The 27880-nt window shown below is 46.2% G+C and overlaps 1 protein-coding gene across 1 annotated transcript; it reads left to right on the forward strand.

Moving 5' to 3' along the window:
- The first annotated feature begins 17072 nt into the window (after nt 1-17072).
- On the forward strand, nt 17073-27594 carry LOC307105298 (DLA class II histocompatibility antigen, DR-1 beta chain). The gene is made up of 6 exons (XM_079781019.1): nt 17073-17202; nt 22899-23168; nt 25368-25649; nt 26275-26385; nt 26809-26832; nt 27336-27594. Exons 1-6 carry the CDS (start codon nt 17103-17105, stop codon nt 27347-27349), a joined length of 801 nt encoding a protein of 266 aa, XP_079637145.1. The 5' UTR covers nt 17073-17102; the 3' UTR covers nt 27350-27594.
- Nucleotides 27595-27880: the final 286 nt, after the last annotated feature.

Raw genomic sequence — 27880 nt, forward strand, 5'->3', positions numbered from 1 at the left:
CCTCTCACAATCCAGGACCCCTCAGGGGATGTTGGAGGCCCAGTGCAAGGTTTCAACCCAATCCCCACAGGTCAGGCTGAGGGATCCCACCAGTGCATGAATTTGTGCACCGGGCCTCTAGTATGCATGTAAGATCTTTGGTTAATCTCTTCCCTCCCTCTCCCCCCCTCAACCCCTCTGAGATTCATCATTCTGTTCCATGTTTCCATGCCTGTGCATTGAGCGTCTGCCCCTGGTGGTCAGTGCACGTCATAGCTACCAATTGAACGGTCACTTAGGCTTTTATATATATATATAGATGCTGAAAGTCACTGATCATCAGAGAGATGCAAATTAAAATGACAATGAATGACAATGAGGTATCACCTCACACCTGTCAGAATGGCTACCATCAACAAATCAAGAAATGACAAGTGCTGGCAAGGATGTGGAGAAAATGTAACTCTAGTACATTGCTGATGGAAATGCAGACTGGTGCAGCCATTATGGAAAACAGTATGGAGTTTTCTCAAAAAATTAAGTATGGAACTGCCATTTGACCCAGTAATCCCACTTCTAGGAATATATCCTACTAAACCTTAAACACCACTCAGAAAGAATGTATACACCCCTATGTTCATAGCAGCACAATTTACAATAGCTAAGATCTGGAAACAGCTCAAGTGCTCATCAATAAATGAGTGGATAAAAAAGCCATGGTACATTTATACCATGGAATAGTATGCAGCAATAAAAAAAGAAGAATCTCTTACCCTTTGAGACAGCATGGAGAGACCTGGAGAGTGTCATGCTAAGCAAAATAAGTCAGCCAGAGAAAGACAAGTATCACATGATCTCACTCATGTATAGAATCTAAGTAACAAAATAAACTGATGAACGGAGTGGATCTAAAGATATGGAAGCATGGAACAGTGTGTGGAATCTTGGAGGGAAGGAGGGGAAGGATGGATAGGAAGGAGAATATCAACCAAGGACTTTGTATGTATATATACATAATCCATGGTCACAGACAATGGGGTGGTGAGGGCCTGGGGCAGAGGGTGGGGATGGGCTGGAGAGAGTCAATGGGGGGAAATGGCTGGCATATGTAATACTTTCAACAATGAATTATTTTAAAATATGAAATAAAAGTCATAAATTCCTACTTTAAAATTTCACAATATTCTATGACTTGAATTTGGTGTCCGGAGAATTTTTCTTATTCCTTCTGAGCCACGTTACCTTGGTTATTTATGGTACTTGATGGATGGTTTCATTGCCTGGGCATGTAAAGTAGTAAACTTTTCCCTATTAGGTACTGTTTTGTTCTTAACCATTCAGCAGGTGGATGAGTAGAGCTTTATTTTGTTTTCTAATAGACTAGAGGCCCAGTGCACAAAATTCGTGCATCGTGGGTGGGGTGGGGGGGTCCCTCAGCCTGGCCTGCGTCCTCTCACATTCTGGGACCCCTGGGGTGATGTTGGGCCTAAACTGCCAAATGGACATCCCTCTTGTAATCCGGAACGCTGCATGCACCAGGGACCATACTTTTCATACAGGTGAAAGGCATCTTGCTGTTGTATGGGCAGCTACACTTTTTCACCCTGATTATAAAAAGTAGTACATCACATGATCCTTCTGAGGCAGTAGTACCATTTCCCCCATCTTATGGGTGGAAAAACTGAAGCAGAGAGAAGTTAAGTAATTGGCTTTGTCACACAGTTATAAGTGTCAGAATCAGGGCTGACCACAAAATGTGCAAGCTAGAGACCATGCATGTCATTGCTGCATCATCCTGTTTTTTCAGTGTTAGGTTTTAATTTTTAAATCTAAGAGACTGTTCCCAATATATAGGGTAGGGTCCCTAGACCTGGCCGGTTATCAGGGCCATCTGTGGGGTGACTGGAGGGTGGGATGATTGGGCGCCCCCCAACCCTCGCTGGCAACCACCTTGGCTGATGGCCTGGTGCTGCCTGCTGGCTGCCCCCCTCCCCCCAATTGCTGCCGCCAGTTGCCTCCTGACTGGGGGAAGCTCCTGTGTTGAGGTCTGCTCCCTGGTGGTCAGTGCGCATCATAGCAACTAGTCGTTCTGCCTTTCAGTTGATTTGCATATTAGGGTCTTATTATATAGGACAGTGCTATAGGGCAAGTTCTTGTTTTCTTTTCCCTGAACTACTGGGATCTCTGTATCATGATGTCACCTTGGCCCTGGAAAATGCCCTGAATTCCCTGAGGTGGTGGGCTTTGCCTCTGTGTTCAAGTCACCTCCTTCTCAGGGTACCACCAGGTGGAATGTGGCAGGTAATGGGGCTTCAGGCTAGTGAGTTTCTGGTGTTGCCTTCTTATTGGCAAAGGTTTCCAGCCCCACTCTGCTATTTTAGGCATCTCTGCTGTCTCTACAAGCTTGTGCCTCTGCAATGGGGGTGCAGCGTGGGGGAGTTGAGGAGGGGAGAGCTCACAAACCTGTGGCTTTGCCTTGTAGCTAATAATGGTTGCCATTCCTCTGTAGCTGCCACACTGTTGTACTGTGTCCACCCTGTCACTGGGTTTAGCCTAAATGGGTGCAGGCTGCAAAGGCCAGAATGTGGCTTCTGACCCTCCCCTCCTGTGGCTGCTGTTTGAGGGCTGCAGCCTGACTCCCCTTTCCCCCCAAATGCTACAGTGTGAGCCCCAGACTGCACCTCTGGCCCTAGTCTCTGTCGCTGGGTTATGTGTTCACTTTCATTTGTCTCAGCATCTTTGGCTTTCTTCATTGATCTCCTTGTTAACCATTCATTGTTTAATATCATGTTTGTGGGGGTTTTTTGCTTTAATTTATTTTAAAATTTTTAAATTATGGTTTTCTTTTAGTATTATTTTGTATTGGCTTCAGGTATACAGCATAGCGATTAAACAACCATATACTTTACTAAGTGTTCCCCTGATATTTCCAGTATGCACCTGGCATCATACATAGTTATCACAATATTAATTATACACTCTACGTTGCACCTTACATGACTATTCTGTAACTACCAATTGTGCTTCTTAATCCTTTCATCTCTTTTGTCCAGATCCCCAGCCCTCCTCCTATCTGGCAATCACCAGTCCAGTCTCTAAGTCTGTTTCAATTTTGATTGTTCATTTTTATTTTATTTTATTTATTTATTTATTTAGATTACACATATAAGTGAAATCCTATGGTATTTGTCTTTCTCTGACTTACTAGTATTTTACTGAGCATAATAAACTCTAGGTCCAAAATATTAATTTTTTATGATCAAGTAATAGTCCACTGTTTTTATCCACCCATCTACTGATCGACATTTGGGTTGCTTCCATAGTTTGGCTACTTTAAATAATGCTGCAGTGAACATGGGGCACATATATTCTTTCAAATTAGAGTTTGGGGTTTCTTCAGATATATACCCAGAAGTGGAATCACTGGGTCATAGGCAGTTCCATTTTTAATTTTTTGAGGAGCCATCACACTGTTTTCCATAGTGGTGGCACCAATTTGCAATTCCAACAACAGTGCAAGCGGGTTCGCTTTTCTCTACAAGCTTGCCAACACTGGTTGCTAGTTGATTTATTAGTGATAGAAATTCTGACAGGTGTTATGTGATTTCATTGTGGTTTTAATTTGCTTTTATCTGATGATTAGTGGCATTGAGCATCTTTTCATATGTCTATTGGCAATCTGTGAGTCTTCTTTGGAGAAATGTCTATTTAGGTTCTTAGACTATCATTTTATTATTATTATTATTATTATTATTATTATTATTATTTGTTAATCCTCACCTGAGTATTATTTTAAGTGTTTAGAGAGAGTAGAAGGGAGGGAAGGAGGATGAGAGAGAGAGAGAGAGAGAGAGAGAGAGAGAGAGAGAGAGAGAGACATCGATGTGAAAGAGACACATTGGTTGGTTGCCTCTCGCATATGCCCCAACTGCGGCCAGGGATCAAAACTGCAACCCAGGTACGTGCCCTTGACCAGGAATTGAATCCCAGACCCCGCAGTGCATGGGCTGATGCTCTAAGCACTGAGCAACACCAGTCAGGGCATGGCTTATTTTTAAAAATTGTATTGTATTTTTTGGTGTTGAGTTTAATGAGTTTTTAAAATAAATTTTGGATATTAACTCCTTATCAAATGTATTATTAGTGACTATTCTCATTTTGTAGACTATCATTTTGTTTTGTTGATGTTTCCTTTGCTATGTAAAAATGGTATTGTTGAAAGTCTTACATAGGTCCCTGTTTTTCCCCCATTAACCTCTTCTAGCCTGCTCCCATCCCACCTCCAGGTCCTCACCACACCTTTGGCTGTGGCCACAGGGTATGCATATATGCATACAAGCCCATTGATTGATCTCTTCCTACCCATCCTCCCCCACCTTCCCTCTGAGATTCCGCAGTTTGTTCTATGCTTCTATGTCTCTGGATCTATTTTGTTGATCAATTTATTTTGTTCATTAGATTCCACATATGAGTGAGATCATCTGATACTTATCTTTCTCTGACTGGCTTATTTCACTTAGCATAATGCTCTCCAGGTCCATCCATGCTGTTGCAAATGGCAAGAGTTCTTTCTTTTTTTTATTGCCATGTAGTATTTCATTGTGCAAATGTGCCACAGTTGTTGTTTTTTATCCACTCATCTGCTGATGGGCACTTAGGCAGTTTCCAAATCTTAGCTATTATAAATTGTGCTGCTATGAACATAGGGGTGCATATATCCTTTCTGATGAGTGTTTCAGGTTTCTTAGAAGTGGGATCACTGGGTCATATAGCAGTTCCGTATTTAATTTTTTTGAGGAAACTCCATACTGTTCTCCACAGAGGCTGCACCAGTCTGCTTTCCCACGAGCAGTGTACTAGGGTTCCCTTTTCTCCACATCCTTGTCAGCACTTGTCATTGGTTGATTTGTTGGTAATAGCCATTCTGACAGGTGTAAAGTGATACCTCATTGTCGTTTTGATTTGCATCTCTTGGATGATTAGTGACTTTAATCATTTTTTTTCATATGTCATCTATATAACTATTTTGGAGAAGTGTCTATTTAGGTCCTTTGCCCATTTTTTAATTGGATTGTTTGTCTTCCTTTTGTTAAGTTGAATGAGTGCCCTGTATATTTTGGAGATAACCCCTTATCAGATGTATCATTGGCAAATATGTTCTCCCACATTTTGGTCTCTCTTGTTATTTTGTTGATGGTTTCTTTTTCAGTGCAGAAGGTTTTTATTTTAATGTAGTCCCATTGTTTCTTTTCGCCTTGGTTTCCATTATCCTAGGAGATGTATCAGTAAACATATTGCTATGAGAGATGTCTGTCATTTTGGTGTCTATGGCTTCTTCTAGGACTTCTTTGGTTTCACATCTTACATTTAAGTCTTTTATCCATTTTGAGTTTATTCTTGTGTATGGTGTAAATTGGTGGTCTAGTTTAATTATTTTACATGTACCTGTCCAATTTTCCCACACCATTTATTGAAGAGACTGTCTCTGCTCCATTGTATGCTCTTGTCTTCATTGTCAAGTACAAGGGCTTAGGTTGGTTTCTGGGTTCTCTGTTCTGTTCCATTGATCTATATGTCTTTTCTTGTGCCAGTACCAGGCTGTTTTGGTTATAATGGCTTTATAGTATAGTTTGATATGCAATATTGTGATCCCTCTTGCTTTGTTCTTCTTTCTCAAGATTGCTGCAGTTATTCGGGGTCTTTTATGATTCCATATATGTTTTTGCAATGTTTGTTCTAGATCTGTGAAATATGTCATTGGTATTTTAGTAGGGATTGTATTGAATCTGTAGATTGCTTTGGGTAGTATGGACATTTTAATGATGCTGATTCTTTGTTTATATCTTCATCTATCTTTTTTTTCAATGTCCTATAGTTTTCTGAGTACAGGTCTTTTGCTTACTTGGTTAAGTTTATTTCTAAGTATCTTAATTTTTTGTAGCAATAGTAAGTGGGGTTGTTTTTTGAAGTTTCACTTTCTGTGAGTTCATTATTGCTGTAAAGAAATGCCATTGATTTCTGCATGTTAATTTTGTATCCTGCTATGTTTCTGAATTAATTTATTAAATCGAGTAGTTTTTTGGTGGAGTCTTTAGAGTTTTCTATGTACAATATCATGTCATCTGTGAATAATCAGTGTTTTATTTCCTCCTTTCCAAATTGGATGCCTTTTATTTCTTCTTCTTATCTGATTGCTATGGCTAGGACTTCCAGTACTATGATGAACATGAGTGGTAAAAACAGGCATCCTGTTTTGTTCCTGTTCTTAGGGGAAATGATTTTAGTTTTTGTCCATTGAGTATGATGTTGGCTATATGTTTGTCATATAAGGCCTTTATTATGTTGAGGTATGACCCCTCTATTCCCACTTTGCTGAGTGTTTTTATCAAAAAGGAGTATAGGATGTTGTCGATGCTTTTTCTGCATCAATTGATATGATCATGTGATTTTTGTCTTGCCATCTGTTTATGTGCTGTATCACATTTATTGATGTGTGAATATTGTACCAGCCTTGCATTCCCAGAATAAATCCCATTTGGTCATGGTGTGTGATCTTTTTAATGTATTGCTTGATCTGCTTTGCTAAAATTTTGTTGAAGATTTTAGCGTCTATGTATCATAAAACAGTGCTGAATTTGTCAAACGTTATTTTCTACACCTATTGATATAATCATATTATTTTTATCCTTTATTTTGTTTATGTGGTGTATCATGTTATTTGATTTGTGGATATTATATCAACTTTGCATGCCAGAAATAAATCTCCCTTGATCATGGTGTATGATCTTTTTAATGTATTACTGAATTTGTTTTGCTAAGAGTTTATGGGGATATTTGCATCTATGTTTAACGCTGGTGGTCTTGATTCGGCATCTAGAAGGGTTCAGCAATCTGGAGAAGGGGCTGTGCGTAAATTAATAAAGAGTCCAGAGATGAAACATAATTTTGAAAGGCATTTGGGAGGGGGGTTGCAGAGGAGCTTGGCTAAAGAAACCAAGTTCTCTTCAACTCAGGACCCCTTGCTTTTTATTAACACAATTTGTCCTAAGGCGAGGTGGAGATATACACACCAAAGGGTAGGGTTAGGTACAGAATCCATTGTCAGATTGGGGAATTACCTCTAGCTGTTTAGGTGTTTAGCCAGGAGGAGGCAATTACATGTAGATTAAGATGCCCTGAGCTGTCTGGCAGCAAGCAATCATTTTATGCATCCCTTTCAGGTTTGGGAAAATGCCTTTAGCTATTCCCAACAGATGATTAATATGTGACTCAGCCCTTGTTGAGTCTCCACATTCCACCAACCTTTCAATGAAGCTCTTACAATTATGACATGCTGGAATTGGCTTCCAGCATATGTTTGTCATGGATATTGGCCTATAATTTTCTTTCTTTGTGGGGCCTTTATCTGGTTTTAGAATTAGGATAGTGCTGGCTTTGTAAATTGAGCTTGGGATTCTTCCCTCTGCTTGAATCTTTTTGAGTAGTTTTAGGATAGGTGTTCAGTTTTTTTGTTTGTTTGTTTTTAATGGCAAATTTGGTCTGTGAAGCCATTCAGTTCAGCACTTTTGTTTGCTGTAATTTTTTTGAATTTTTGCTTTGAGTCCATTAGTTTTAATTGGTCTTTTCAGATTTTCTGTTTCTTTTTTGTCTTATAAGGTTCCATTAAAAATATATATTTTTTATTGATTTCATAGAGGAAGGAAGAGAAAGAGAGAGATAGAAACAATAATGATGAGAGAGAATCATTGATTGGCTGCCTTGTGCATGCCCCTCACTGGGGATTGAGCCATCAACCTGGGCATGTGCCCTGACAGGGAATTGAACTGTGACTTTCTGGTTCATAGATCAATTCTCAACCACTGAGCAACACTGACCAGGCTTCTGTTTCTTTTTAATTCCCTTTTGGAAGATTACAGATTTTAGAAAATTATCAATTTTTTAATTAAATTTTTTTTCAATTACAGTTTACATTCAATAATATTTTATATTAGTTTCAGGTGTATCACATATTACTTAGATAATCATATACTTTACAAAGTAATCCCCTTGATATTTCCAGTACTTGGCTGGCACTATATGCAGTCATTAATGTATTATCTATATGTATAAAACCCTAATATGCAAAAAGACCAAACGGTGTAACAACCCAACAACAGAACAACTGAACAACTGGTTGCTATGACATGCACTGACCACCGGGGGGGGGAGGGGGAAGGGTGCAATGCAGAATATGGTGGACGTTGGCAGCAGTCAGCAAAACGTGGAACATGGTGGGCATTGGCCATGGCGAGATGGTGGAGCAGGTGAGCGGGGTGCCAGACCAAGGTAGGGCTCCAGTCGCTGTCATTGGGGCGAGCCTCTGGTGGTTACTGAAAATTTTTTGTCCCTATGGGACACTTGCACCTGCTGCTGGCACCCACAATGTTCGCACCCACTGCCAGCTCTGGAGCTGCCACTCACACCCACTGCTGGCACCCAGCACTGGTCCTGATTGCTCAGTGCCATCAGCGAGTGTGAGTGGCGGCTACTAGCTCTGATCACTCCTGAGGGCTTTTCCACCTACCCCTGCTCCTGAGGGGCGATTGGGGCAGCAGCTGCCAGTTGCACCCACTGACAAAACCTGCCCCACTCACACCCCCTGCTGGCACTGGCCCCAATCACTCTGCGCCATCAGCAGGTGCAATTGGGACCGGTTCCATCAGCACATGGGAGCAGCAGTGGTGGGAGCAGAGCTGCCAGTAAACAGGGGCCCAGGGGCCATGGCGGGAGGGGCTGGGTGGAGGCGTGGAGGATGGGCCAAGACCCACCTCTGTGCCCACCACAACCTCGTGGCCCACAATTCCTTTCAAGGTGCACAAATTCATGCACTGGGCCCCTAGTTGACTATATTTCCTATGCTATACTTTACATCCAATTTTTGTAGCTACCAATCTGTACAAACCCCTCACCTTTTTTACCCAGTCTCTCAACTTCTCTTTCTTCTGGCAACCACCAGACAATTATTTTGTTGACTGTCCAATTTGTTGGCATATATTTATTTATAATATTTTCTTACCATCTTTTGTATTTCTATGATGTTAGTTGTTACTTCTCTTTTATTTCTGATTTTTTCCCCCTTGGGTCCTCTCTCTTTCTTTCTTTATGAGTCTAGACCAGTGATGGTGAACCTATGACACACGTGTCAGCACTGACACGCGTAGCCATTTCTTTTTTTTTTTTTTCGCGTAGCCATTTCTGATGACATGTGGCTGCTGAGGCGGCCGCATGCCGAGGATGAAACATTTGCTGCTCCTGAGGATGAAGCATTTGCGAAATAATGTTTTTTCCTCAAAGTGACACACTACCCAAGTTATGCTCAGTTTTTTGGCGAAGTTTGACACACCAAGCTCAAAAGGTTGCCCATCACTGGTCTAGACAAAGGTTTATCAATCTTGTTTATGTCTTCATTGAATTTTTGTATTTTTTCAGATTTTATTTTGTTTATTTCCACTCTGATTTTTGTTACTTCCTTCTTTCTACTCAATTTGGACGTTGTTGTTCTTTTTATAATTTCTTTAGGTTGTTGTGTTTTTATTTTCATTTGTATCAAACCTTTTGATTTCTTCCTGGATCTCAATGTTAACCCATTCATTGCTTAGTAAACATATTTAACCTTCATGAGTTTGTGTGGTTTTCTTTCTTTTTCTTGTAAATAACTTCTTGTTTCATTCCATTATGGCCAGAGAATATGTTTGATGTGATTTAAATTTTTGAAAAAATTTTGAGACTTGTTTTGTGTCCTAACATGTTGTATATCCTAGAAAATGTTCCATGTGCACCTGAAAATGTGTATTCTGCTTCTTTGATGTGGAATGTTCTGTAAAAAACAAGACTATCTATTCTACTATGTCACTTTAGGCCTCTGTTTCTTTGTTAATTTTCTGCCTGGAAGATCTCTCCACTAATGTCAATGGTGTGTTAAATTTCCCTACTCTGATTGTCTTGTTGTTGATCTCTCCCTTTATATCCATCAAGATTTGCTTCATATATTTGGGTGCTATTGTTGTTGGGTGCCTAAGTGTTTACAAAGGTTATATCCTCTGGTTGGATTGATCTCTTTATAATTACATAATGTCCTTTTTTATCTTTTATTATAGCACTCAAAGCCCGATGCACGAAAATTTATGTAAGAGTAGGCCTTCCTTCCCCTGGCTGCCGGTATCGGCTTCCCTCTGGCACCCGGGACGTGGGCTTCACTCCAGCCGCCAGCAGGCACCCGGGACCTGGGTGGCTTCGCTCCAGCCCCGGCTTATCTGGAAGGACGTCCAGTCTAATTAGCATATTACCCTTTTATTACTACAGACTTGATTTAAAGACTATTTTATATGATATAAGTATTGCTACCCCAGATTTTTTTTCTTTACATTTGCATGAAATCTCTTTTTTCATTTCTTTACTTTCAGTCTGTGTGTGTCTTTCATCCTGAGGTGGGTCTGTTGTAGATAGCATATGTGTGAGTCTTGTTTTCTTATCTATTCAGCTACTATATGTCTTTTAATTGGATCATTTAAGCCAAATATTTACATTTAAAGTGATTACTGATAGGTACATATTTATTTCCACTTTATTTTTTATACCTATGTTCCTTTTTTTTCTTTCATCTTAAAAAGAAGTCCTAATATTTCTTGTAATCCTGGTTTGCTTTAATGAACTTCTTTAGCTTTTTCTTGACTGGGGCACTCTATATTTCTTCTTCAATTTTAAAAAATTAACCTTCCTAAGTAGAACTGTTTTGGTTGTAGGCTCTTGCTTTTACTCACTTTGAATATTTCATGCCAATCCCTTTTGATCTGAAATGTTTCTGTTGAGAAATCAATTGACAGTCTTATGGGAGCTCCCTTGTAGGTAACTGACTTTTTCTTTCCGCTTTTAACTTTTGGCATTTTAATTATGATGTGTTTTAGTATAGGCCTCTTTGGATTCATCTTGCTTGGGACTCTCTGTGCTTCCTGGACTTGTGTGTCTTTTTCCTTCATCAAATTAGGGAAGTGTTCTGTCATTATTTCTTCAAATAGGTTCTTAATCCATTGCTTTCTCTCATCTCCTCTTTAGTACCCCTATGATGCAGATGTTTTTATACCTCATCTGTCCCAGAGGTCCCTATACTCCTCACTTAGAAAAAAATTTTTTTGCCGGTCTAATTGGTTGTTTTCTGTTGCCTTGTCTTTAAAATCACTGATTCAAACCTCAGCTTCATTTAACTTACTATTGATTCCTTCTAGTATGTTCTTCATTTCAGATATTGTATTCTTCATTTATGACTCTATTTTATGATTTCTTTGTCCTCTTTTTATGCCTACTATCTTTTTATTTAAGCTCTCACTGTTTATACATTCTTCCTCTAGGTTCCTTGAGCATTCTTTTAACCATAGTTTTCAACTCTATACCTGTTGGAATGCTTGCCTCCATTTTATTTAGTTCTTTTTTGTGTGTGTTTTTCCTGTTCTTTTATTTGGGGGCATGCTTTTTGTCTTCCCGTTTTGGCTGCCTCTCTGTGTTTGTTTCTGTGTATTAGGTAGGTCTGCTGTGTCTCAGTCTTGGTACAGTGGCATTATGTTGTAGGTTTCCAGTGGGGCTAAGTAGCACAGTCTCCTTTATCACATGAGGAAGGTGCTCCAAAAATGTCCCTTGTGTGGGTAATGTAGCCCTGTTGTAGTCTTGATTATTGTTGGCCCCTCTATGTGTGAAGTTAACCCTGAGCCTAGCTGTCTGTGAGTATTGACCCTGACCACAGTGTACAAGCTGCTATGCTGGTGTTGACCACATGAAGCACAATTGGCCTCAGCAGGGTGTGGTGTCTGATGAGATCTCCCTTTGGATGGGCTGCTTGTGGAGCTAACTGTCATGCTCTGGAATGTGGTCTGAAGTCCCCCATCAGATGTGTTGGTTTGGGGGCCTCTTGGGTGGGACTCTGGTATAGGTCAATGTCAGACACTGCCTGTGCTGGGCCTAGATGTGCACTGGAGGGTCAAAGGTGTATAACAACTTCTCATTGAGCCCAGGGGCAGCTCAGTAAAAGGCCCAGGGCACCCTGAGATGTGTGTGCCTGCTGGTTGTCCATTAGGCTCAGACACTGAAAGGTCTGGCTGTACACCAGTTGGGTGAGGCAGGTGCTCAGTGAGTTACCAGGTAGGGAAGAATGGTGTTCACTGGGTTAATACTGATTTAAATTCAGTGTTAGTGCTGGGTCTGAGACCATTTGGCAAAAGTCTCAGGGTACACCAGGGTCAGCTGCCACCCAACTGAGGTCTGCAGACATTGAGCAGGGTCTCAGGGAGATGTCAGGGTGTGACCAGTAGTATTCATCAGGCTAAAACATTTTACTAGTAATATTGGAGTGAGGGCTTTGCACAAAAATGGTGGCGCCTGACAAGAGTTTTTCAAGAAAGACTGTAAGGCAGGCCCAGGCTTGCTGCCATCAGCAGATTCTTCCATCAAGTGTGGGCTTTGCAGAGTGGGGTCTTAAGGAGTCAGCAAGGTTGGGCTAGTGCATCTCCCCAGGCTAATGGCATGTGGAGGGCAGTGCTCGACCCAGGAAAGATGATGTTTGTGGGCAGTGTGGGAGAGACTCAGCATAGGAACATTGGTGGCTGTCCTTCCAGCTCCCTCCCTGAGGCCTCGCAACCCAATCTCTCCCTGTATCACTCCAGTTTCCTCCAGAGCCCAAGGTGAATACCTGGGCACAAGATGGTTTGTGCTGGCCCTTTAAGAGGATGTCTGTGTTTCCAGCTGTCTCTTATCTCAACTACGGGGATGGAATCCCTAGTGATTTCCACAGCCAGATATTATATGGGCTCCTCTTCCCTGCCCTGGTGCTCTGGGCTGGGGGTCCCAATATAGGATTCAGACCCCATCGCTCCTCTGGGGAGACCCCTGCTGCTGAGCTATCTTTCCGATTCTCAACCACTGACCTTGGGTAAAGGCCCAACCTTTTTTGCATTTCTGGTCCTCCTACTAGTCATGAGGTGCTTCGTCTCTATATAGTGAGTTTTAAGATTTCTATGTAGCTAGTCTTCAGATGGTTATTTATGTTGATTGATTTATAATTTAGTTGTAATTTTGATATGGTCCTGAGAGGAGGTGAGTGTAACTTCCACCTACTCTGCTGCCATATGACTCTTCTACTGAGGCTTGTTTTGTGACCAAATTTGTTATCTATCCTGGAGAATGTTTCATCTGCACTTGAAAAAATTGTGTATTGTTCAGGTTGGGCATAAAATGTCCTAAAAAAATCTATTAAGTTAACCTAGCCTACTGTGACCTTTAAGGTCATTATTTTCTTATTAATTTTCTATCTGGCTGAGCTCTATTGATGTGAGTGAGTTACTAAAATCCCCTACTATTATTGTATTCCTGCAGAATTCTTCCTCTATGTCTATTAGTAATTGCTTTATATATTTAGATGCTCCTATGTTGGGTGTGTAGATATTTGCAATTATTATATCTTATTCTTGGATTGATCCCTTTATAATTATGAAGTGTTCTTTGTCTTTTCTTACTTTTTTTTTTGTTTTAAAGTCTGTTTAGTGTTATATGAATACTGATACCCCAGCTTTCATTTCATTTCTATTTGCATGGATTTTCTTTTCAGCCTTTCACTTTCGATCTGTATGTGTCTTGATTTTTTTTTAAGTGAGTCTCTTGTAAGCAGCATATAAATAGGTCATGTTTTTAAATCCATTCACTGTATATATTTTTATTGGAGCATTTTATCTATTTACATCTAAAATAATTATTGATAAGTATGCACTTATTATAATTTTGTTGTTTTTTGGTTGCTTTAATAGTTCTCTGTTCCTTTCTTTTTTTCTGGATCTCTTCCCTGTGGTTTGCTGCTTTTCTTTACAGTTTTTGGTTTGGCTTTTTTTTTGTTTGTTTGTTTTTCTGACTAGGTTAACTTCATAGATGTTTTTTAGGACATTTTAAGCCTCTTTATTCTGTTCATATGTTTTATGGGGTTTTGGTTTGTGGTTACCATGAAATTTATGTATATCATGTATAGCAGTCTAATTTTACCTGATAGGTATTTAAGTTCAAATATATCCTACAAGGTCTACATTTTTACTCCCCCTTCCATACTTTGTTATTGATGTTATGTTTTAGATCTTTTTGTGTTATGAGTTGAATTTCATACTTTTTTCTTTTGACCTTCATGCTAGCTTTTTAAATGTCTGATCAACTGTATCCTACATAATAAAAGGGTAATATGCAAATTAACCATCACTCCACTATGCCCATGATTGGGCTGGCGGGAGGAGCAGGGGTCGGGGACTCGCGAGTCCCTGTCCCCCACTCCTCCTGCCAGCCCCATTGGCCGCTGCTGAGGGAGGACCAATGGGGCTGGCAGAAGGCACGGGTGGCAGGACTCGGGGTGGCCGATCAGGCCAGCAGGAGGTGCTCCAATCGGCGGGTGGCCAGAGCCAGGGCCTGGGTCCCAGGTGCCAGAGAAAAACTGGCGTCGGCGGAAAACTGGTGCCGGCAGCCAGGTGAAGGAAGGTCTATTGCATGAATCTTTGTGCAATGGGCTTCTAGTTTATTAAATATTTGGCTTTACCTGTGACATATTTTCCTTCTTCATTTCTGATTATGGCCTTTCCTTTTATGCTTATAAAACACTCTTTAACAATTTTTGTAAAGCTGTTTTAATAGAGATGAACTCCTTTAGTTTTTGCTTGTCTGGGAAACTCTGTCTCTCCTTCAATCTAAATAATAACCTGTGGGTAAGTTATTCTAGGTTGTAGGTTCCTTTCTTGTGGCATTTTAAAGATGCCCTGCACTCCCTTCTCTCTGTAAAATTGGTGCAGGGAAAACAGCTGGTAGCTTTATGGGGTTTCTTTGTATATAAATCATTGTTTTCCTCTTGCTCCTCAGAGAATTCCTCAGAGCCTGGAGAGCTCCCAGGGCTCCCCAGCCTTCTCTATATGGTCTCTCCTTTGTTTGTTGAATCAAAGGTGGTTTGTGAAGAAGTGACCTCTGTACACGGGCTTTGGGTGCCAAGCAGCTTTGGGAAGCCAGGTGGAGCTGAGCAGGCCTTCACAGTGCTGGGGGCATGGCCACTGGGCTGGAGCAGCTCCTGCCAGGGAGGCAGGGTGTCTGGGAATGCACCCAGGTGGTTCTTCAGTTAGGCCACAGCACCCAAATAAAGCCCCGCCTGCCTTACCAAAGCAGAGGGGGACAGAAAGCATGGTGCGCATCAGCTCCCTTGGCCCGGAGAGTGCCCAAAGCTCCAGGTGGGTGGTTGGGGCGGGGGGTGAGGTTGCTTCTGCATTTCCCAGCCTTCTCAGTTCAGTCCCTTCCTCTTGTTTGTTGTTCAGAGCCATTCATTCAGCTCTCAGTTGTCTTACAGGAGTAATTTCTCTCTCTCTCTCTCTCTCTCTCTCTCTCTCTCTCTCTCTCTGGCTCATGAGAGGTGGTGAGTTCAGCATCCTGTTACATGACCACCACCTTGGACCTCTCTCCATAATGATTTGATATTTGTATATATTGTGAAACAACCACTACAGTACATCTGGTTAATATCTATACCACGTGTAGTTACAAAATTTATATTCCTGTGATGAGAACTTTTAAGATCTACTATCTTAACTGTACAACACATTCTCATGACTTATTTATTTTATAGCTGGAAGTTTGTACCTCTTGACCATCTTTATCCAGATCACCCCCTCAATTGCAGTCATTTTGCTGCAGCATGATCAGTATCCTGTCACTAGACAGATGTAGGCACGTGGAGGACATCAGAATGGGGATGTGAGAATTAACACACAACTTCAATGGACAGCTGCCCTTTCAAGTCCACTGAGGATCTGAGCGGTACATGTATGTTAGTATAACGTGTACTGATGAGCTAACGTAGAACTAGATGTTCTAAATCACATGATGACATCAAAGGATGTACTTCCTAGTTTCCCATTGTTTTCCATTTCCTGAACACTCTATAATAATTTCATTAGCAAAATCTTCTTCTACCTTTTCGTAGAATAAAGGAAGAGCAGTTGACTGAATAAGAGGACATGCCCCCAAGAAAATGGGAAAATACTAATGGGGACAGGAGTGAAGACTGAATGCTTTTCACATGAAATACCAGCTATTCTAACGCTGAGCTGCTGGGCCACAGGCTGGCTTAGAGTCCTTCCTCAGTCCCCCAGCCCCCTGCACACTTGGGTTTGGGCAGGTGGCCTGGTCACACTGGTGGGTTAAGGGCTGTCCAAGGCACTTTCCCTCCATGCCACATAGACCGCCGCCTCCAGCCCCTTTCTCCAGTGTGTTCCCGAGGTGCCCTGAGCTCAGTGACAGCACCGGGAGATAAACCTGAAAACCTTTCACTCGGGTTAAGTTATCGAACAACTCTCCATTTCCTTCAGTGAGTGACATCCCCCCTGTAAAGAGTCACCGATTAGACTCTCCAATCAGCAGCTACCAGCCTGTCACGTCATCAGTTACTAGGCGAAGCTGCTCCTGAGGTGTCCCCAGAATCACACCTTTCCCAATATTGAAACACCTGGAAGATCACAGTGGCTCTGACTGTGAGAGGCTAAGTCATTTTCCCAAATCTGCAACACTAAGTTGTGGTGCAAAAGGACAAAATTCAAGGCCTCCTAACTTGCAGTCACCTCCCTCACCCTCAGCTCCCAGCACACTCCCAGTAGTTACAAAATTTATATTCCTGTGATGAGAATCCATTTGTCTAAACAGCTCTGTCTGCAATGAGAGAGACGAATGCTCCCCAAAGGCTCCAACTTTTGTGCTCATCACTGACCAGCACAGAGGTGGCTCACAATAGGGCCCAATGCAGTGTTTCTGCTAGCATGGGATCAAACCTTTAAAGCACTAAGTTAAAACAGTTTTTTTAATACAGGAAATTCTAAGTTTCAGAAGGGGACCTTCATATTGAATCTCTGACCAGCAACTGGTGATGCTATTCATCTCTGATGCTGATTGGTTCTCAGTACTGAGATGACCCAATCCAGGACAAAGAATGAGTTCCCTAGTTGGTATTATTGGGGATGAGGGTGGAGAAGGGTCACAGCCCTCCCTGAGTGAGACTAGCCTGCTCCCTGCTCCTGTCCTCTCTGAGCTCCAGCATGGTGTGCCTGCAGTTCCCTGGAGGCTCCTGGATGGCCGCTCTGACGGTGATGCTGATGGCACTGAGCCCTCCCCTGGCTCGGGCCAGGGACACACCAGGTAAGTGTACTTTGGGCCTGAGCTGTTGTGGGTGAGGAAGAAAGGAAATTAGCTTTGTCACCATGTCCAGGCCATGTCAATCAGAAAACGGTGGCATTTTCTTCAGTGGCCACCTACCTTTATCACATGGACCCTGATTCTTTCCACCACAAGAGGGGGCGGGGTGCTCGCCACTACGAGATGTGCAAGGGGCTCCATGTATCTCAGCCGTTCTTCTCCCCTCGCCTCCAGTAAATCTCCCTAGCCTGTGTCCCATTCCATCGGGGTCTTGAGAGGATTGAAAAATAATGATCTAGACTAATTCCCACCCAGTGTTCTATTTATTGCATTGAGTTATCCCCAAAGGAAAAGTTTCTCTGACATTTTATGGGAGCCAAAAGGAATTCGAGGGTCTCTCTTTGAGGATCCTGTGTTCTGTCCTCAGCAGAATCTGTGATGTTGGTGCCTCTCCCTACCATGTGAGATGTATTAAAGGGCCTCCCCACCATCTCCTTTCCTTTCTCCCTGAACCCCAAGGTTTATAAGGCCTGTGCCCATGTAATGGAGGTTCTCCAACAGAGGTGGGGTTAGTGCTCTCGCTTCCTCCTGTGTAAAATCCCTGGGAGCTGAAGCAAAGATTCTTAGTACTTGGAATGATCCTACAGATGAGGGGCATCTATGGGGTGGTCTTTGACGTCTTAAAGAACTAAGGCATCTTCTGAACACCTGGCCAGGTTAGTGCTCATTATGGATCTATGTTGAACCTTTCCATTCTATAAGTTTCTCATACATTGGTCCTTCTCTGGCCTGAGCCCAAAGGTCTGGATTCAACTAGTAGAGATAAATTGATTGAAATTCTGTGTTTTTAAGCTAAAAATAGTCAAATGTTAGCAATTTCATGTGTTCAAATAGAGTGTGTAAGCATCCCATTGGGCTGAAAGTCAATAATCAAGTCAAGGGAACTCAAGGGGCCTCCTGGAGCCTTGGCCCCAATGCCACAGGTTCATCCATCCTGCCCTCTGTTTCCTTTAATTAGCCGTATTTGGTTGCCTCTACTTCCAGGTCCTCCCTATTCTTTCCCCAGCTATGTCATCACCATTCCTGAGATCCCAAAGTTCACACAGACCCTCAGCCTGGAACAGATCCATGGACAAGATAAAATGTAGTGATATTTTCCCTTTCCTTACCCGTGATGTTTCTTCCAACTTGTTGGAGGAAAAACAGGAAGAGTCTCTGAATTTCTTACAGGAAGCAGAGGGAACATAATGTGTTGTCTGAATAAAAGGGTGTAGGAACTTGTGCCCATGCTGCTTTCCAGGGTCCCCACAATGATCAAGGCCCAGAACTTGGGTTCATCATTGCAGATATTTACCTGAGTGACTACTACATACCAGGCTCTGTTCTAGACTCAGAGAAGCCTATTTGAATATGATAGAAAGTCCCCTTTTACCATGGAACTTAGCTAATGTTAGGGGAGAAAGACAATAACCTATAACGTTTAAGAAAGAAAATATTCAGAGAGCAATAATTCCTCTGGAAAACACACACACACACACACACACACACACACACACACACACACACACAATACCACGGTTACAGAATAGAATAGATTCACCTGAAGTCACTTCAAGTAGTTAGGGAGCTCACCCTGAGGAAGTGACATGTAGAGACTTTTAAGACCTGGATGATAAGAGAAGCCATCCTGTGAAGATCTAGGGGTCAAGTGTCCCAGGGAGAGGAACAGGGGAAGGCCACAGTGTTGGCACATGTTTGCCGTGTTTAAGGGGCAGGAAGAAGGGTAGCGAGGCTGCAGCACAGGAGCAAGTTAGGGAGTGATACTGACATAGGAAGAGGCTGGAGAAGACGGGAGACACATCATATTGGGCCCTGATGGTGGGTAAGAAGTGTGAATTTTATCTGAAGAGACATGTGAGCTGCTGGAGGGTTACAAGGAGAGTCCGTGTATGTTTATTAAAAGCAATGATCCCAGCTTCCAGTGGAGGTTGGACTGCAGGGTTCACAAGAGGAGCCGGGGCCTTGAGGAGCATGGAGGAGCCCAGGGGTCGTGCTTGGGCCTCAGTGATTGTGTGCGGCAAAGGCAGCGGGGAAGGGGAAGTGAGCAGATGGGGGGAGATATTTCCACGACTGGTTATGGCTGAAATGGGGGAGGAGTCACAATCCCTAAGGATTTTATATTCAACTAGTGACCCAAGTGCACAAAATTCGTGCACATTAAAAGGGGATTAATTAGAGGAAATAATTTAATATTGCCATTTGCCCTTTCTCTACAATAGAAGAGTCAGAGATGAAAGAAAATTAGTAAAATGTATATGAAAACCTTCCTCCTGTCAGAGTCTGGGGCACACCACGGGACCCAGAGTCAAGTCCCCGCCCACCCACATGTACCTCAAAATCGCGTAAGACCCAGACCCGACCACCCCCCCCCCATTGGGCTAGATCCAGACCCAGCCAGTCCCACCCTTGTCAAGCCCTGCAGGGCATGGAGTGTAACCTCAAGTCCCCTAGCCCAGTGCTGGGGTGGGGGGGAGCAGCCTGAGGTCCCCTAGCCCAGCACCAGGAGGTGATGAGAGTGGAGTCATCGACAAGACAAATCTGGTCCCTCCGGCGTGGAGCAGTCACATCGGGCAGTTACTATGCACCAGGCCTCCATGTGAGTGTGTGACTCTCATAACCATCCCGTCTTACCTGCAGCAATTACAGATGTAATGACCATGGACTCTGATTCAGAGAGTTTAAGAAACTTACCCAGAGTCACATGGTTAGTTGTAGAACCAGGTGGCATAGTCTAGATCTCAGAATCTAGAAAGTTCCTCTCTTTTACATCAGCATAGCCTTTCATATTAGGGGCATGTATATCCCATTATATACAAAGACCAATGTTTCTCTCCTTGTATTCAAGATGATATTTCATGATAAAATTAATAAAAGACAACTGCCAAATGGTGATGAAGATATTTTATCTAGGAAGTTAAGGAATAGAAAGACCTCATGAGCTTGCATTCCTAGGAGTTATAAGAATTAAAATAGCAAGGTATTTATTGAGTGCTTATATGATCAGAATCAGAAAGAATCACTATTTAATTCCACACTTAAAATATCCTGTGAGGAATACAGCATCAGTAAATCTATTTTAGAGATAACGAACAAGGCCCATGGTGTTGCCATCTGACCTAGTGGAAGAGCTAATGTTCAAATTTAGATCCTAATTCTAGAGCTGGGCTTCTACCCCCCTGTGAGCAGTGGCTTGGATGGGTCTGACTTGCCGCTGAGATTTCTGATGCTCCCATGTGCCAGCGTGTGTCTCAGGGCTGGGGGCAGCAGGGGCAAGGGCTGCTGGTTCCAATATACAGGAGGAACTTACATCCATTTTGCATTTACAACTTGGAAAGTTCCATCGGGGCTCACACTATGCTGTGAGCACATGAGAAACACAAAGAAGTTTAAGTCCACTTCCCAGCCTCAGATTCCATCAGCGGGTGGGCTTGTGTTGCCAAAGGAAATACAAGATGCCCGATTTAAGCTAAATTTCAGAGGAACAGCAATTATTTATCTGAAATCCAAATGTAACTAGGAGTCATGTATTTGTATTTGCTTTATCTGGCGGCCTTTCAGTTGGGCCCATGAGCATGGCCTGATAGTGCTAACCACACAGGCTACAGTGAACAGCCACTCACACATGTTTATTTTCAACCTTCTCACGTGTCAGGAAGGCGCTAGAGAATTTGTGAAAAGTTAGACAGACCAGTCTGACCAGAGTGCCCTCCCTCTGCCATCATTTCCACGTGATGGTCTCCATGTAAAGCTGGGACCTGCTCCTCTTTGTAACCTGTCTGTGTGAGGTGTCCTCTTAGCTGCTCCCCTCCTGAGGGACCTGCCCATAGACATGAGAGTCCACCTCCGGCCAAGGCTGGTAACCTGGTGCCTCCCGGTATCATTGGGAGCAGGAGGCAGTTAGAACATGGATTAGTTGGGACTTTGAATGGGAATCAAATGGCCGTGGCTGTAGCTTCTGCTGTAGACAAGCAGTGGGCCAGGGGCCGGGAGAGTAAGAAAGAAGACGATGTGGAGGATAAATGACATGATTGGTGATTGGGTAGCAAGGCAAAGAAACAGGTAGAATTGGTTCTGAACAAAATTATTTTGCTAAAAAAATTACTGTGCACTGGGACCAGATTATTAAAATATATACATTTCATATAGTGCAAGATTTTCAACAGATATATTGGTAGAACTTCCTATGTAATTCCCAGCTGCTGCATAATCAACTGTTTTTTTTCACTGCAGATTTTTCAGATGGTTCACCACACCTTCTCTCCCTCCCCACCCTGGGGACATCTGTGATATTTAAAGCTGTGTTTGGCTGTCACACGGGGTGGGGGGGGGGAGGGGGGCGGGGAGGTTCTCTGACAACTGGTGGGGATGCCGTGTGCAGCCCACTGTGCACAGAGCACCCGCCCACCCACCCAGAATCATCTGGTCCAAAGGTCCATAGTGCTGAGGTGGAGGACACTGCTGGACACCGGCTGTTTCTGAAAATTCTAGACTCACCTTTATACACATGCACCTTCCTATGCAGCTCTTCACGGTTTATTAAGAAAAAACTAGACAGTTACAGAAATCCACCACTTTCTTGTTGAATCCATTCAGTCACTTGAAGTTTAAAACCTTCCTTCTTATTTGCCTTATGTGATGTTTGTCAAAGCATCATGAGTCCTGTCACTGCATCTCAGCTGACCGTCCACGTCTCTCCTATGAGTCACGCATCGCGGGGAGCCCTGTTCTCAGGAAGGGCCTCACATTCCTGCAGGGACTCTCTCCACACCCGCGAGGGGGTCAGAGCTCCATCATCACCTGGCTTCTCCACAGCTGTGCTCTGGGTCTCTGCGCCTCCCGGGTTGGACACGCAGGAAAGAGCTGGCGCCCTATTGGGATTGGGGTGTAACCCCTGAACTCCTCAGTACTCTCCGTTACAGGGAGCAGAAGGCCCCCCTCACTCACCCTCAGGCTCCCAGCACCCCGACTCCTCCAGGCTCTGTCCCCTCCCTCCCACTGTCTGGGCTCAGAGCCGGGTCTCTGGTTCCCAGGAGGCCATGGGTTCCCTCGGGCTTTGCGGGTGGCAGTGCCTTCCCCTGAAATGTGCCTCCCCCTCCCCCCCCCCCCCACACACACACAACCTTCAGACCACATCCTGTCACTCAGGCCACTGGCCCCGCCCTGATGGAACTGGGGTCCTGGTCCCTGCTCCAGACCCCTTTCCTGACATCTCCCTCCTGTGTGAACGCCTGTGGCTGGCTGTGCCCGCACTTTGGTGAATTCTAAGCTCAGGGCGGAGGGCGATGCCCGGTTTCCTGCCTGGTCCCAGGGCAGCTGGGCCTGGTGCGAGGTCCCTGCCCAGGTGGTGACAGGAGGAGGGGGTGTGGGAACGGGAAAAGCTGTGGGGAGGGGGGGTGTCTAGGAGGAGGCGGTGATGGCACAGGTCCTGGCCCAGCCTGGAGCCCGGAGCCCCGCGGGAAGCCCAGTGGCTGAGGTCCCAGGGGTCTCCCTGCCTGCGGCCTCCCTCCAGCCCCAGAGGAGGGGGGCCCGGGTGCTGGCAGTGGGGGTTCCGGGGTCCCGTGTTCCCACCGCCTGGGCGCCCCGCACTGGGCGGCGCCATCGTCTCTCACCCGCGTGACGGGTCCCTCCTGTCCCCGCAGCGCATTTCCTGGAGCAGGTTAAACATGAGTGTCATTTCTCCAACGGGACGGAGCGGGTGCGGTTCCTGGAGAGATACATCCACAACGGGCAGGAGGATGTGCGCTTCGACAGCGACGTGGGGGAGTTCCGCGCGGTGATGGAGCGGGGGCGGCCGGATGCGGAGTACTGGAACAGCCAGAAGGACATCCTGGAGGATGAACGGGCCGCGGTAGACACGTACTGCAGATACAACTACGGGGTGTTTGAGGGATTCTCCGTGCAGCGGCAAAGTAAGCGCGGGGCGGGGGAGGGGGGGGGGGCGGGGGAGGGGGAGAGGGGAGTGGTGACGTGGAAGGCGGGGTGCACCCAGGGCTGTGAGGAGCACCCTGAGGGGCCTGAGGGCGGCTGTGGGGGCCCTGAGGTCCTGTCCTGTGTAGGGGCGTTTACGGGGGTGCCCAGCCCTGTCTAGTCTGGGGAGGATTTGGGGAGCAGAGGGGAGGAAGGTGTGAGGGGGGAGTCGGTCTGCCTTGGCCAACCCTCCCCCCCCCCCCCCCCCCGCCGCCCACCCCGAGCCCTGGAATAGGGGTGCTTGGTGCCCAAGCCTTTCCCTGGGCAGAGGGTCAGGCTGGTTGTGGGGGTCGGAGGGGGGGGCCTCCGGGGCCCCTCTGGCCTTTCTGAGCTCCTTCAGGTCTGAGTGTCTCGTTCCCCTTAGTGCGCCTGTGTGTACAGAGGGGGTGATGGGAGCCGGATTCCACATTGTAATTCTCTTACTTCACACACTGATGTTACATGTATGCAATGCTAATAGTTTTTAAGTAATTACATGTTAACTTTCTAGAATTGTGGCAGTTTACCTTACATTCTATATTGTTAATCTTTTTTCAATATTGCCAAATACTCAGTTGAAAATTTGCTTTTCATTTTTAATTCATCCTTCTTTGATTTCGAAGGCTCTTGAACATTTTCCAGGTACGTGTTGGCTAATGGCTGTTCCTGCTCTAGGAATGGCCTATTGTCTGTCATCCCTGGGGTCCAGGCCTTTTTCTCCGTGATTTCCCGGGTTCTCTAGGCAGCCAGAGGGATACTTTGCTGACATGGATTCAGCATTTTCTCCAGCTCCTGGCTTGTGTTTTGATTCTGCTTTATTACTTTCCATGTTAGGAACTTAAACATCTTTAAGGGAATGAAATGTACTGCAGAGTGATTAGCAATGATTTACTAACAATCTTAAAACTATCCTTTTGGGATACAGTAAAAATGTTTTCCCCAAGTTTCTTCTTCTCCTCTGCCTCCTCCCCATCCTCCTCCTCCTCTTCTTCCTACTCTTCATCCTCCTCCACCTCCTCCTCCTCTTCCTCCTCCAAAACTGTATTTATTAAGCATGGCCTCAGGCAGGAAGTACATACATTATTGAGTCCCAGCCCCTGCCCTGAGCTCCAATGTCAGATTGAAAAGAGAGACAATTATAAAATGACAGGAATCCCAATAACAGACCGGCTTCTGTGAGAAGGAGCGGGTGGCTCAGTGAGCGTCACTATAAGTGGTATAATGGGGGCTGCCCTGCTCCTGCCTCTCCTTCAGGACTCAGCCCTGGAGCTGGGGAATCCCCCTCTTCCTGCTTCCAGGGGAGCCATCTCTGTGTTCCAGGTGTGACCGCATTCCCAGGACTTCACACCCTGAGTCCCATCTTCCCTAAGCCGGTCCCCAGTTTCTCCCCACTGTTTTCCTTATATTCTCTCTCCATCCTATATAATAAAAGCCCAGATACCATAATGACCGGAATGACCACTCGATCAGTCGCTATGGGGTGGATTGACCACCTTTTGGTCCCTCCCCCCTGGCCCGCAGGCTCCAATTGCAGCATGGTGAACGGGGAACCAAGGGGAACCAGGGTGGGTGGCGGTGGGGTGGTAGTGGGACTGGCGAGCAGACAGAAGATGGCCCTCATTGCAGGCTAGGCCTAGGGACCCTACCTACACACAATTTCATGCATTGGGCCTCTAGTATTTAATAAACAGCGGACATAGAGTGAAGGCTACGTTCTAGCCGCTGTTGTACATATGTTAGGCCCATTGATCCTCATGTGTCCCTAAGCGGTGAGTTAGTATTATCACCCCCTTGTAGGGGAGAAGCTGAGCAGAGAGGATCTCCCAGGATCACCAGGAAGAGGCAGAGCCTGGATGTGACCAGGCAGCCCTGCTCCAGAATCACACTTTAACGCACACACTCTGTGCCTTGCACAGATCTGTAAACACTTCCATTCAACAATGAGGAACTATTTCAAGATGTGAAAAATCCCCCAAGTTTCCTCAAAGTGTCTCCAATCCAGTGGCCCGGGCTGGAGGCAGAGATGCAAGGCCCATGGCACTACCTCCTGCGGGGCCACAGGGCAGTTTGTGGGGGGCCTGCCTGGCCTGGAGCTGGGGCCAAAAGGGAGCACCCAGGGGCTGCCTGTCTGCTCACATCTCCCTCCGCCTTCTCTGTCCCAGCTGCGCCCACAGTGACCGTGTTCCCTGCCAAGACCCAGCGCCTGCAGCACCCCAACCTCCTGGTCTGCTCCGTGAACGGCTTCTACCCGGGCCACATCGAGGTCCGCTGGCTGCGGGACGGCCGGGAAGAGCAGGCCGGGGTGGTGTCCACGGGCCTGATCCGGAACGGGGACTGGACCTTCCAGATGCTGGTGATGCTGGAAACAGTGCCCCGGAGCGGGGAGGTCTACACCTGCCACGTGCAGCACCCCAGCAGCTCCAGCCCCGTCACCGTGGAATGGAGTGAGACGCCTTCTGACCTCCCCGCCCCCCCAGGGGCCTTTGCTGGTCCCTGAGGGCCAGGGTCCCTCTCCCCACACCCCGTTTTCCTTTGCTGGGGTCTCTCCCTCAGCACAGGCCACAGGGCAGCCCTGCGATCGCTCCTGTGGACCCCACAGCCCTGGGGGCGCCATTCCTGCCCTGCTGTCAGTCTCCCACCCTCTCCCTCATGTGCCCCTGGGCCCTGGCCCCATCCCCTGTGGGCTGGGCGGTCTTCTGCCTGTGCTGAGCTGCCCACTGTGACCCGGGAGGAGGCGCCTCCCCCACAGCGTGGGGACCCTCCTGCCACGGGAGAGCCCCGTCTGCTCTGCGTCTGCGGCTCTGTCACCCGGGCCACGTACCGAGGGTCCCCGCGCCCCGGGCTCCGCAGCCCTCAGAGGCCGAAGCGGTGGCCTTGGGTCGGGAGTGAGGGCCCCTGAGGCCAGTGCCTGGGCCTCTACCTGCTCAGTGTGACCTCAGTCTGTTTCCGGAAATGGCTATTCTGCTTCCTCTAGGGCACCCCCCCTCCCCCCCCCCCAGCTCTCCCTCCCAGGGTCTCCACTAGAGAAGGTGCCTTGGGCTGAACCCACTGACACAGCCTCTCCTCCAGGGGCCCAGTCCGGATCCGCACAGAGCAAGGTGCTGAGTGGAGCCGGGGGCTTCGTGCTGGGGCTGCTCTTCCTCGGGGCGGGGCTGCTCGTCTCCTTCAGGGCGCGGAAAGGTGAGGAGCCCGCGGGCAGCGAGGCCCTAGACGGTGGGGACGGGGCTTTGCTGGGTGAGCTCTGGGGTGGCAGCGCCATAGAGGCCTCTCTTTCCCTGTGGGTCTCACGTGTCCTGGAAACGCAGAATCTCCAGCTCCCGGTTCTTAGGAGGAGACATGAGGAGCCATGGCTGTGGGTTAGAGACGGGGTAACACGCACGGGATTTGGGTGCAGATCCTGGGCACATGGAGGAGCAGGCCCTGCGGTCACTGATGACACTGGATGTGACGGCTTTGGGGCCACTGCTCTCGGCTCTGCTCTTCTCTGCTCTGTGTCAGCGGGTGGGGTGCTGCTAGAGAAGCTCAGGTGGCCTGGGCGGGGACCCCGTGTTTGGGTCACACTGACCTTCCTGTCTTTAAGCGGCATCTTCCTTCTCTTCCCAGGACACTCTGGACTCCAGCCCACAGGTAACGCTCTTTAATCCTCTCTTAGGGACACATTGGGTTTCCCTAGAACAGAAGGTGCAGGGGAGGAGCCAGGGGACAGAGGGGGGAGCCTGGGGTGGCTCTGGCCCCGCCCACACGGCAGCGCCTCCTCCCGCTGGGGAGAGGCAGCTCTAAAGCAGCTCTGCCTCCTGTGGCCTCACACTGGTTCTCAAACTTCCCAATGCCACGAACCTTTAATACAGTTCCTCATGCTGTGGTGACCCCCAACCATAAAACTATTTTCGTTGCTACTTCATAACTGTAATTTTGCTACTGTTATGAATCATAATGTAAATATCTGATATGCAGGATGTCTTAGGTAACCCCTGTGAAAGGGTCGTTCAACCCCCCCAAGGGGTCGCGACCCATAGGTTGAGAACCGCTGCCTCAGAGCGTTTCTTCTCACGTGGGAGCCACAGCAGGAGGCTGGGAGGGCAGCGCCCCTGCTGGCCGGGCCTGGGAACTGCACTGTCCTCTGTCTGCAGGGCTCCTGAGCTGAGGCAGCCATGGCGACAGGGGCAGGAAAGACCCTTCTGTCCCGCCCCTTCGCAGCCTGAAGAGGTTTCCTGCTGGACTCTCACTCCACAAGGAGAGCCGCCTCGGGCTCTGGGGGGTCCTGGCTCCCGACCCCCAGCAGCTCCGCCCTGCTGGTTCCTCCCCGCCCTGGACCTGGAGGCCCCAGTGTTGGCTGCAGAGCATTAGCTCCATCCTCCCCATCCCTTTGTGTTCAACCCTCACTGTCTGCTGTGCGCCTTAGCTCACCTCTGCCCACATTTCTTAATAAAATGTTCCTCAATTAAATATGGAGTGAAATCATCTGCTCACAGGCTTCAAGGGCAGGAAGAAGGAAGAAATGAGAAAGAGAAGATCTCATCACAACACAACAATAGTTTTCACTTATCTTCCTGAATTCTGGTCATGTGGGCATCTGGAAGGTTTCCTGGTTCCCAGCCAGCTTTTCATGAATTTTCCATCCTGTAATCGGCCTGCTTCCTGAGCCAGGAGACAGCCTGCAATGAACCGAACACGG

The sequence above is a fragment of the Cnephaeus nilssonii genome (assembly GCF_951640355.1).
Source record: "Cnephaeus nilssonii genome assembly, chromosome: 9".
In the NCBI taxonomy this organism is placed as follows: domain Eukaryota; kingdom Metazoa; phylum Chordata; class Mammalia; order Chiroptera; family Vespertilionidae; genus Cnephaeus; species Cnephaeus nilssonii.

What these genes read in the sequence shown, in the direction of transcription:
- LOC307105298 (XM_079781019.1), top strand. Translation starts at nt 17,103, where the DNA reads ATGGTGTGCCTGCAGTTCCCTGGAGGCTCCTGGATGGCCGCTCTGACG. An exon ending in TCGGGCCAGGGACACACCAG is followed by an intron (nt 17,203 to 22,898) that starts GTAAGTGTACTT and finishes CTGTCCCCGCAG; the next exon opens with CGCATTTCCTGGAGCAGGTT. An exon ending in CTCCTTCAGGGCGCGGAAAG is followed by an intron (nt 26,386 to 26,808) that starts GTGAGGAGCCCG and finishes TTCTCTTCCCAG; the next exon opens with GACACTCTGGACTCCAGCCC.